Source organism: Colobus angolensis, unplaced genomic scaffold (genome assembly GCF_000951035.1).
Source record: "Colobus angolensis palliatus isolate OR3802 unplaced genomic scaffold, Cang.pa_1.0 Scaffold109, whole genome shotgun sequence".
Taxonomy (NCBI): Eukaryota; Metazoa; Chordata; class Mammalia; order Primates; family Cercopithecidae; genus Colobus; species Colobus angolensis.
The window spans coordinates 1,308,002-1,319,337 of NW_012111919.1; the positions used below are offsets into that span (position 1 = coordinate 1,308,002).

The 11,336-nt window shown below is 43.2% G+C and overlaps 2 protein-coding genes across 5 annotated transcripts in view; one reads left to right on the forward strand and one right to left on the reverse strand.

Annotated features, from left to right (window-relative positions):
- Positions 1 to 4,481, reverse strand: part of HADHB (hydroxyacyl-CoA dehydrogenase/3-ketoacyl-CoA thiolase/enoyl-CoA hydratase (trifunctional protein), beta subunit) — a 51,143-nt gene extending 46,662 nt beyond the window's left edge. For all 3 annotated transcript variants that reach the window (XM_011950324.1, XM_011950316.1, XM_011950333.1), the window contains exon 1: positions 3,907 to 4,481. The gene's annotated coding sequence lies outside the window, so the exon portion shown is untranslated. The remainder of the gene's footprint in view (positions 1 to 3,906) is intronic.
- Positions 3,841 to 11,336, forward strand: part of HADHA (hydroxyacyl-CoA dehydrogenase/3-ketoacyl-CoA thiolase/enoyl-CoA hydratase (trifunctional protein), alpha subunit) — a 59,237-nt gene continuing 51,741 nt past the window's right edge. Inside the window, exon 1 of one of the 2 annotated variants that reach the window (XM_011950288.1) lies at positions 3,841 to 4,366. In XM_011950288.1, the coding sequence (XP_011805678.1) occupies positions 4,300 to 4,366 (67 nt within the window). In that variant the 5' untranslated portion in view covers positions 3,841 to 4,299. The remainder of the gene's footprint in view (positions 4,367 to 11,336) is intronic. The other variant, XM_011950295.1, reaches the window with a different exon arrangement.

Below are 11,336 nucleotides of genomic sequence, written 5' to 3' on the forward strand. Positions count from 1 at the left end.
ATTTTTGTATTTTTAGTAGAGATGGGGTTTCACCATGTTGGCCAGGCTGGTCTCAAACTCCTGACCTCAGGTGATCCGTCCGCCTCGGCCTCCCAAAGTGCTGGGATTACAGGCGTGAGCCACCGCGTCCAGCCTGTGTTTTCCTTTTCCTTTTTTTTTTTTTTAATTAAGGCAAGGTATCATTTTGTGGTTTTCAGATTGGCAAACATTTAAAATATGGTTAATATATAATTCTAGTAAGAATGCATCTAACTAAAGAGGCACTTTCATACACTAGAAGACATGTAAAACGCTAAGGCCTTTTGGTATGACAATTTTGTAGTTATAGATCAGAATTTAAAATGTGAATTTTTGAGTCCAATAATGCCTTTTATTGGTCTCTAACCTATAGAAATATTCAAAATGTGTGTATAGCATATATAGGTCTCTAGCCTGAAGAAATACTCAAGGGGGGCCAGGGGTGATGGCTCACGCCACTGAACTCCAGCCTGGGAGACAGAGCGAAACTCCATCTCCAAAAAAAAAAAGAGAGAAATACTCAAGGTGTTTATAAACCCACTGTTTATATTTGTGGGAAACTGGAACTAATCTAAATGCACATCAGTAGGAAACAGTTAAGTAAGTTATAGTGTAAACACACCATGGAATACTGTTTGGCACTTTGGAAAAAAAATTAAACAAAATGACGTCCATGTATATATACCGATGTGGAAAAATGTTCATAATATATATTAAATGAAAAAGCAAGCTACAGAACAATGTGTATTAGAATAATAGATTAGAATAACCGGAAAATAGGGAAATGGGTAAGTAAATCCCGCTACAACACCCATTTTGTAACAAAAAGAGAGAAAGAGAAAATAAAGTCCATAAAGCTATGAGTCTAGATATGGAAAGGATAAAGAAAAGCTTTTCTTTAATATTCTTCTGTTCTCTTTAATTTTTTAAAATAAGCATTCTACTTACGTACAATTCTAGTTTTATTTAAAATCTATATATACTGTTGTCACTCAGTATCCATGGGGGAATGGTTCCAGAATCCCCCACAGATACCAAACCTCAAGGATGCTCAAGTCCTTTACATAAAATGGTATAGTATTTATTTACAAAGAACCTATGCACATCCTCATGCATACTCTAAATCATCTCTCGACTACTTATAATACCTAACGCAATGTAAATCTATGTAAACAGTTGTTATGCTGTATTGTTTAGGGAATAAGGATGAGAAAAAAAGTGTACATGTTCAGGACAGATGAAACCACTGTAGGCCTAACTACATTTTCACTCAGACATTGGTTGAATCAGAGATTGTGGAACTCACAGATACCAAGGGCCGACGGTACATCAATATCTTATATAAATATATACAAATATACAAATGCATTAAAAAAGTCCAGAAAAATACACATCAAAATGCTAAAAGTAGTTATTTCTGGGTGGTGTAATTACAGATGTCTTTATTTTCTTTCGACTTTTCTGTAGTTTCTGAATAAAAAATTACATGGAATATGTATTCCTTCAATAATAAATAAAAAACAGAGATTTCAAACGTAAGGGGGGCTAAGCAAATTATCCTATGGCAGAGTTGACCTGTCATTTGCTAAGCTTGAGAAAACAGAAATTTTGACAAGAATATTCAAAGCATGGAAACTTCAGGGTAGGGTAGGATAGGCCTGAGTAGGGTGTGGAACTATGGAAAGATACACGAAGCTGCAGGCACCTAGGAGCAAGGGAAAGGAAGAAGGGTCTAGGCAAGTAATGAAAGAGAGAGCAAGCTGCCGTGGCTCTAACAGCTCATCATCACAACCTTAAAACACAATGTAACGGTTAACAGAACGGACTAAAGCCAGACTATGTCCAAATCCTGATTCACCCTAGCTGCATGACTTTAAGCCAGTTACTTAACCACATAGGACACATGCGCGCGCGCACACACACACACACACACACACACAGACACACCACACATGTGCATGCAGCACTTAAAGCAGTGCTTGATACACACTTAGGGGTATACCTGTGTTTGCTATTACCAGTAGGGGTGGTGATACAAATGTACTGCTTCCCTCTAAATAAACCATTGGACTAAAGTGCTTAGGGATCAAAGAGACATTATAACATTTCTGCCCTGATGGAGCTTAGTCTTGTAGAGACAGCACAGGGAGCAAAAAAACGGAGCCAAATGAGTGATCTATATCAGGGACTGGCAAACTACAACACATGGGCCTCTAGCTAAAAATAGTTTTTCACATTTTTAAAGAGTTGTAAGGCCGGGCATGGTGGCTCACACTTGTAATCCCAGCACTTTGGGAGGCCAAGGTGGGCGGATCACCTGAGATCAGGGGTTCAGGACCAGCCTGGCTAACATGGTGAAACCCCATCACTACTAAAAATACAAAAAATTAGCCTGGCATGGTGGTGTGCACTTGTAATCCCAGCTACTCGGGAGGCTGAGGCAGAAGAATCACTTGAACCCGGGACGAGGCTGCAGTGAGCCAAGATCGCACCATTGCACTCCAGCCTGGGCAACAAGAGCGAAACTGTCTCAAAAAAAAAAAAAAGTTGTAAACAAAACAAAACAAAAATATATATATAACAGAGACCAAAGTGATCCTGCAAATCCTGAACTATTTACTGTCTGGACCTTTAACAACAACAACAAAATTTACCACTTCCAACCTAAATAATTAGTGCTACATGCAGTTAGGTGTCGAAGAAAGCATTACATGGGCAGGAGGCAGGCTCTGAACTGTAAAAACGCTGTAAGATGATCAAGAATCCTTTTTGTAATTTATTCAGAAGTGGTCAGGTCGTCCAGTTTCTGCTTAAAGTGCTCCCAGTGATAAGCACTCACTATGTAACTTGAGCTTTAAACGCAAACTTCTCTACTTTGTTTCTATACTCCTCATTTCAGTCTTAACTTCGATGCCCCTGGTTTCCTGTCTTGAAGAGCTGTCAGTCTGGTGAGTAGTGAGACTCAGACTTATGTCTGAATGCTAGCTCTGTCATAGACTAGAAAATGTATATAATCTGAGCTTCCCAAACTTCATCTAGAAAATGCAAATGATAATAATTTGGGGAAGGTGAGGATTAAACAAAAAGGTATGAAGGTGACCAGAGCACACCAGGCTCTCAATGTGACTTCCTTTTGAAACCAATCACTTTATTCCAGGACTCCAGCCCCTCTTTCCAGCACAAAAACAGCTACCATGCGGTGAAGAACTCTTCACTAGGACTTAGTAGACTTAGGCTCCAGTCTTATTTCCACCACACGTGGCCATGGGTATAATCACTCCCTCTGATTCGTAGGCAGTTTCTTCGCCGCTAAAGTGAGTTGAGGTGTGAACGACCAGATAGATAGTCATCCATCGGAAAACCCCCGAGAGCACAGGATTACCTGGATAACCGAGCGGGATGGAGGATTGTCTCCGTTCCTCCCACACTCAAGTACCGAAAGGTCACCTGACCTAGTCTTATTCTTTATAGCAGAAATCGGGCAAACCCATGGCGCCGTCCACAATCTCTGTAGCCGCCGACCTGGGTACAGGGGAAGCAGGCGGAACAACACACACTCCTACGCAGACCCCGGTTACGTTAAAGCCGACGCCCACACACATCCACACACACCCCTACACACCCAGACTTCGCTAACTTGCGATGATAAATTAGGGCGCAGGTGACACAACTGTCCCGAGCTTCAGTTGGAACGCCAGTCCAAGTCACTGTCCTAATTGCAGCTAGCACTGCCGACCTTGTCCGAGGAGGAGTTTCCTTCTGCTCCCTCAACTCCGACTCTCCCAGGGAGGGGACGGGGCCGGGGACACCGGCGACACTTGCGGGGAAGGAAGTGGGATCTCGCCTTTGAGAAAGCCCGGGCGGAGAGCTGAGAGCTCGCTGTCTCACCTTGGCTAACGTCCGCGCGAACTCCTACTCAGAGAAAGGTTCAGGCCCTAGTGCCAAAGCTCTGCCGGACCAAGGGGCGGGTCCTGTCCCGAAAGGACCCCTCACCCCGCGGGCGGGCACGGCCTTTCCTGCGGGCTGCCCTCCGGCCGCCTGACTGGAAAACCAGGCACTCCGCCCCTCCTCTCCGGGCCCCCGTCCTTCCCCGAAGAAAGCGACCTTTCGGCCTCGTTAGCCAGGAGCGAGGGGCAGGGCTAAGGGGCCGGCGGCCACTCGGCGTCTGGGTTTTAGTCAGGCAGTGCGCCAGGCGCCTGGCCGCCAGGCTATGGGAGGAAAGGTCCGCCGCTTGGCCGCACCTGGTGGAAGCGCTCTTACTGCTGTCCTCTTCAGCTCAACATGGTGGCCTGCCGGGCTATTGGCATCCTCTGCCGCTTCTCTGCCTTCAGGATCCTCCGCTCCCGAGGTGAGGCCTGGCCGAGGGCATCCCAGACCTCCGGGCAGAACTCCTGCGGGACTGGGGTGGCCCCGGAGCCGCGTTTCCCTTTCGCTGTCGCCTGCCCGAGCCCAGAGACCCAGCCCTCTGTGGGGAATACTGACCTGGGACCCCGTTTCCTGTGACCTTGTGAAGGGACTGTCACCCTCTCACGACTCCTGCTGCGATTTCAGGCTCCCTAACTCCCAAACTTTCTGAGTCTGGTGCCACTCGTTCTGTCACCTTTCCGCGGGTCTCCTGCGTCGCACTTCTGGGCTCACGCCCCTCATATTTTCTTGATCCGGAGTTCCAGGAGAATCGGGATCCATTCTGTCGCATCTTTGTGGCTCCACAGCACCTTGCCCCGCGACAAGAGCTATCATAAAAACTTTGATGGGGTTAATCAGCCTTGCAGATCACTGCCCCTCCTTGCTCGGTTCCCTCAAAACCATTTTTGTGCTTACTACCTCCTTCAAGTAGGGAGCTCAACTCCTGCAGTTTCAGTATGCCAGTGTGAACGTATAGTATTTTAAATTTCAACGGGAGGTTCTGCAACTTACTGGAAGACACACTTTAAAAATACACTAATACCTCTACCTTAGGGAATAAAATGTTAGATGGTTTTGAGAACGATTTCTAATCTGATGATTCCCAGTCAACCTCTATTAGCTAGTGTTTTTCCTTTTAAAACTGGCAGTGAAAGGGCTAAAGTGGGTGGTTGTAGGAAACCTTGCATTTTCCTTCCATCCCAAATCTGTAAAGTCAAATGTGAACGACGTTTTATTGCATGTTGTGCTTAATAATTTACTTAATTAGAAATTTTAACTTTTAATTTAATTTGTAATATGAATTACCTCTCCTCCTCCGGAACCGCTGAAGTAGTATGCTTTTTTTAGACACGTAGCTGCAATCTCTTTACTGTAAGAGGATTATTTGAATGATTGAATATTTTTCTGCTCCCTTTTTTCAACCGCTGTTTTTAGTCTCCACAAAACTGTCGCATATATTTGCCAATTATAACATAAGCACATTATAGAACTTTGAAATGCTGACAAGATTGAGGAAAGGGATAAAAAAAACGGATCACCCATTGTCTTACTACTCATATGCTTACCTACAGTTAGCCTTCGGTTATATTTCCTTACAGGTTTGGTGGTTTTTTTCCCCTATTTTCACAACACTTTTGAAAAGTCACATGTATAATTTTTATCTTACCCCTGTATTGGTTTGAAGGTATTTCTTATGGATCGGCAGCTGATGTCACTTGGAAGTGGTAGCCAGGGCACGTGATTCTAGTCACTAACTAGCTGTGTGACTTTGGACAAATGCCTTAAACGAAATGTAGGCTTTATTTTCCTCATCTGCAAAATGAATGATTGAGACGATGGATTTCCTTTGCATGAGACGTAGCATGACAGAGCAATTAAACACATTGTTTGGGCCGGGTGCGGTGGCTCACACCTATAATCCCAGCACTTTGAGAGGCCGAGACGGGCAAATCACCATGTCAGGAGATCCAGACCATCCTGGCCAACACGGTGAAACCCCATCTCTACTAAAAATACAAAAAATTAGCTGGGCAAGGTGGTGGGCGCCTGTCGTCCCAGCTACTTGGGAGGCTGAGGCAGGAGAACGGCGTGAGCCTGGGAGGCAGAGCTTGCAGTGAGCCGAGATCGGGCAACAGCACTCCAGCCTGGGCGACAGAGCGAGACCCCGTCTCAAAAAACAAACAAACCAAAAACATTGTTTGGAGTCTGACTTCTGGGTTTGGACCTGACTCTGCCTTTTACCCTCTGGTGACTTTGGGCAATTAATTTCTGTGTGTGTTTTCTCATTTGTAAAATGGGGAATAATACCACCTTGTGCGATGGAAAGGAGTTTAGATATCAAGCAGTTTTTCATGGAGTAAGCACTCAGTAAATATTATTAACTACAGCCTGGAAGAAATACGGTTGTATATGTCTGAGAATTTTTAAAAGTAATTTTTACATCTTGTATGTGTAATAAAAAGCTACCAGCCTAATTTTTCTGTTTTTCTGTATAGAAATATATAGACACATAAATATATATTTTGCATTGTGTTTTCACCGGTAAGAAAGTGTCACTCATTGTAGTTACTGGTCCGTTAATAGCAATTTATAAATTTTGAAAAAAGTCTGGAAAGTTAATTTAAAATGACCTGCACCCTTATATTACTATTTAGACTCAATAGATCCTTCACACTAAAAGTTTGTGCAAGGCTTTGCCAAACATTTAATGAGATTATGACGTTTGCTGATGGATGATAAAATTCTCTTGAAATGGGGCCAGGCGGGTGGCTCATGCCTATAATCCCAGTATATTGGGAGGCTAAGGCAGGCAGATCACTTGAGGTCAGGAGATCGAGACAACCTGGCCCACATGGTGAAACCCCATCTCTACCAAAAAATACCAAAATTGGCCAGGCATGTTGGCGCATGCCTGTAATCCCAGCTACTCGGGAAGCTGAGGTGGGAGAATCGCTTGAACCTGGGAGGTGGAGATTGTAGTCAGCCAAGATCACACCTGGGCGACAAAGTAAGACCATATCTCTCAAAAAAAAAAAAAAAAAATTCTCTTGAAAGAGACTTGTAATTCTTGAAATTTTAAAGCATACTTGCTCTACAAGTGCTATAATTCTGAATGTGAATATCAAATGAAAATCACTTCTTGACCAAAATGTTGTCTAATTCCCACTCCTATCCTAAATCTAAATTCCTAATTATGTAAGTAGTAAAATAATTTCACAGGAGATGAATTTAGAGGCAAATACCTCAATAGATGGTGTTTTTTTTTTTTAATTTTTATTTTATTTATTTATTTTTTTGAGACCGAGTCTCACTGTGTCACCCAGCCTGGAGTGCAATGGTGCGAACTCAGCTCACTGCAACCTCCGCCTCCTGGGTTCAAGTGATTCTCATGTCTCAGCCTCCAGAGAAGCTGGGGTTACAGGTGCCTGCCACTATGCCCAGCTGACTTTGTGTGTGTGTGTGTGTGTGTGTGTGTGTTTAGTAGAGACAGGGTTTCTCCATGTTGGCCAGGCTGGTCTCTAACTCCCAACCTCAGGTGATCCACCCACCTCAGCCTCCCAAAGTGCTGGGATTACAGGCTTGAGCCACCGCGCCCGGCCAGATCGTGTATTTTTAAATTTGATTCTCACTTCCTTAAATCTCATCCCTTCTTCCAGCGTTGAATCTTGAGAAAAGCTGTTGATTGTTACAACCAAAGTAATGTTTTCAAATTTGAAATTTGTGTTAGCATAATCCAGCTCTCTCCGCTGACTGTAGTCTTATGAGGTTTTGTAGGTATTCTTGAGTTACATTACAGAGATGATTAAAAAGTGGGGCAAAGGTTTCTGTGTACTTTGCTGGCACAGTAGATGTAGGCTAAAGTTCACTCCGCTGCCATAGGGTAAGCTCTGCAATTAGGTAGTGAGTAAGGCTAGATTCCAAAAGCAAATCTACCTTGTAATCTGACTTGATTTAGTTGACTCTGGCTTGAAATTATTTTCTAAGTATGTTTGTGTATGTACTGGTTTTCTGTGTTTTTTGTCTTGATCTTGGAGAGGTTTTGTGTATGAGTGTGTGGGCAGCATAGGTAGATTAGTGGACAGGAGTTAAAATGGTTTAAACTGTTGGCTAATGACCAGTAACCTGTCGTCTCAAATATTTGCTCTTTAAAACTGCAACCCAGTGGGGCACGTGGCACATGCTTGTAGTCCCAGCTACTCTGGAAGATTACGTGAGCCCAGGAATTCAAGACCAACCTGGGCAACATAGGGAGATCTCATCTCAAAGAAATAAGAAATTTTTTTGAAACATTGCAACCCATGCTCACTCTTATTTCCTTTTTTTGCTTAGGTGCTTATTTTCTAACATATTTGTGTTTCTCGGTTTTTCCCTCCCAACCTGCATTCCCAATCAGTTCATTCCCACTCTAATCCACTTTACCCTGTTTTGCTAGAATTACCTATTCCCTGCCTCCCTTCCCACTGGAATTTCTACTTTGCAGGAAAGCTTTTTCTATGCCAGTCCTATTTTCACTTTTCTTTTATCTTCACTGAGTAGGACTGACTCTTCCCAGATATCATATCCCCTGCTGACCTGGAATGTAAGCTCCACCAAGACATGGATTTTTGTCTTTTTTGTTCACCGTGAGTGCCTTGCTGTGCTTCAAGTGCCTAGAACAATGAATGGCACATGGAGGTTGCAATATATATTTTTTGTTGAATGAATAACAGATTATGCTGGAAGAGATTACAATGTGGTTGGCAAAACACCTGCTACAGATGCAGCAGTTAGAGGACAAAACAGTAAATAATAAAATAAAAATGCAGGCAAGGAAAGCAAAGATCACTGTAGACAGAATCCAAAGATGAGGTTTTGTGGAAAAGATTGGAGTCATGATGCAAATATAAAGAAGGAAGCGTTGTAAATATAGATGACACAGATTTCAAATGATGGAAAAGGAAAGCAGGAAACATATTATTAGTCAAGTAGAGGCACTGGAGATTGAGGAGATGGCTGGCTTCTCCTATCGTACAACACTGAAGTTCACTTGTAAGAGACTTGTCGTGGCCACACAGCTAGTAAATAAACCTGATGGTTGGACACGAGTGCTTTGCCTGTGCACTAAGAGGGCTGGCTGGCTTGAATTGCTTAAAGAAGAAATGCAGGCAGAACCTGAAATCACTCCATTCTGCTTCTGGTGCTAACCACAGTTTTCTTTCTTTTCTTTTCTGTCACCTTGCCTTTCCAACCAGTATAAAGCTGCTATTTTTTGTGCCTTCTCTTCCCTTTCTATAAGGAACTGGGGGATAAAGAGAAAACATGGAGGCAGCAAGAGCCTTGGCTACCTATTGATGGTCCTCCCCTATTCCACTCCACCTTCACTGGGTTCTCCTGTCAGTAGTTCCCATGTGCCCATTTGTTTGCTGTATACTTCAGTGTCACCTTTTTAAAAGTACAGATTCTGAGGCCCAATTTCCTAAAAGTCTGATTCTGTTGGTCCTAGACTGGGACCCAGGAATTTTGAGTATATCTGGACCTCCCCATTGATTCTGATGCCCAGCATATTTCTAGAATCACTTCTCAATACTGCTGAGGGAATCCCAGTTCAGTTGGATATATTCTTGTATAGTCTTTTGGGCTCTACTTTGGCCATAAGTAGTTGGTCCCTGCCTCTTGAGTAGGCAGGCCATCCTCAACTTGAAAATGGGTATAGTTCTAAGGTTGGTTTCTAAGTCATGTAGAATGTGTTTTTGGTAGAAATGATATTTAAAATTTTATTTAGAATATCCGCCAGGATGTAAGATGACCAAAATGGTCTGATTTTACTGTTCATTGCCCTGAATTATCATTACAAGGTAGGGCAAAGTCTTAGACTCTTGTTTGACATCTCCCAAAGTCTGAACCAGATGAAGGAAAAGGATTTGGAGAATGAGCGAATAGGCACAGAGAAAGGCAAGTGATCACAAACTGATGGAAAGATAGAGCCACCAAAAGATTGCCAAGATTTTTAATTTTTTTTTTTTTTTCTTTTGGAGTACAGTGGCACAACCTCAGCTCCCTGCAACCTCCACCTCCTGGGTTCAAACAGTTCTTCTGCCTCAGCCTCCTGAGTAGCTGGGATTACAAGCATGTGCCATCATGCCCTACTAATTTTTGTATTTTTAGTAGAGAGAGGGTTTCACCATGTTGGTCAGGCTGGTCTCGAACTTCTGACCTCAGGTGATCCATCACCTCAGTCTCCCAAAGTGCTAGGATTACAGGTGTGAGCCACCGCGCCTGGCCAAGAATTTTAACTTTTTTTTTTCTTTTTGTTTTTTTGAGATGAAGTCTCGCCCTTTCTCTGAAGCTGGAGTGCAGTGGTGCGATCTAGGCTCACTGCAACCTCTGCCTCCCGGGTTCAAGCCATCCTCCCATCTCAGCCTCCTGAGTAGCTGGGATTACAGGCATGCATCACCACACCCAGCTAATTTTTGTATTTTTGGTAGAGACGGGGTTTCACCATGTTGGCCAGGCTAGTCTTGAACTCTTGACCTCAGGTGATCCACCCGCCTTGGTCTCCCAAAGTGCTGGGATTACAGGCATGAGCCACCATGCCCGGCCAAGAATTTTAACTTTTTTTTAATAGCACTTCTAAATCAGGCAGGCACTCCCCCCACTCCTAAATTATATTTGTGGATTCCAAAGCCATATAGTCACTAATGTAGCCCAAATGCTGTATATTTTTATGAAAACCAAAAACAAAAAAGTTTTAGTATGAATAATTAAGAATTAAATGACTAATACCTGGGAAAAGCTGGTGTAATTAGAGGAGATGCATGAAGGAACCTTTGGATATTGTTAAAGCACTAGTTCTTTTTTAGATATTACTGTAAGACTTAAGCCTTTTCCTGAATGCAAGTGTTTCCGTGTGTATTGCTGCTAATCAATTAAGGGGTAGTTTGTTTTTGTTTTTAGAACCAAAGAAAGAGAAAACTTTTTCCTAAGATAACTGGGCAAGATTTGGAAGATGTGGGCAGGGAGAAGGAATAAGGAGTTAAAGAGGTGCATAGGAGAAATGTTTGAGGTGAACCATGACTGAAAGACAAGGGAAGAAAAAGGGTGTTTTGAAGAAGATTGGAAGTTGTAATTAAGGGATGTTGACCCTGGGCTGCCTCCGTAACAGCTTGGTTATCACCTAGAGCAAGATGTTTGGATGAGAGCAGGACCGAGGCAAGCCTTTAATGGTGAAATAGAGGTAGAGTCATGTCCAAAACAAAGTTGGAGTGTTTGCCTAGAATTCCCCAATGTTCCTTACCTTCTATCTAGAGTCTAGATTGAAAGAACTTCCACTGGAGTTTCTCTTGTAGTGGTTTGTGCTCAAAAGGTCATTATCATCAGGCCGGGCACGGTGGCTCAAGCCTGTAATCCCAGCACTTTGGGAGGCCGAGACGGGC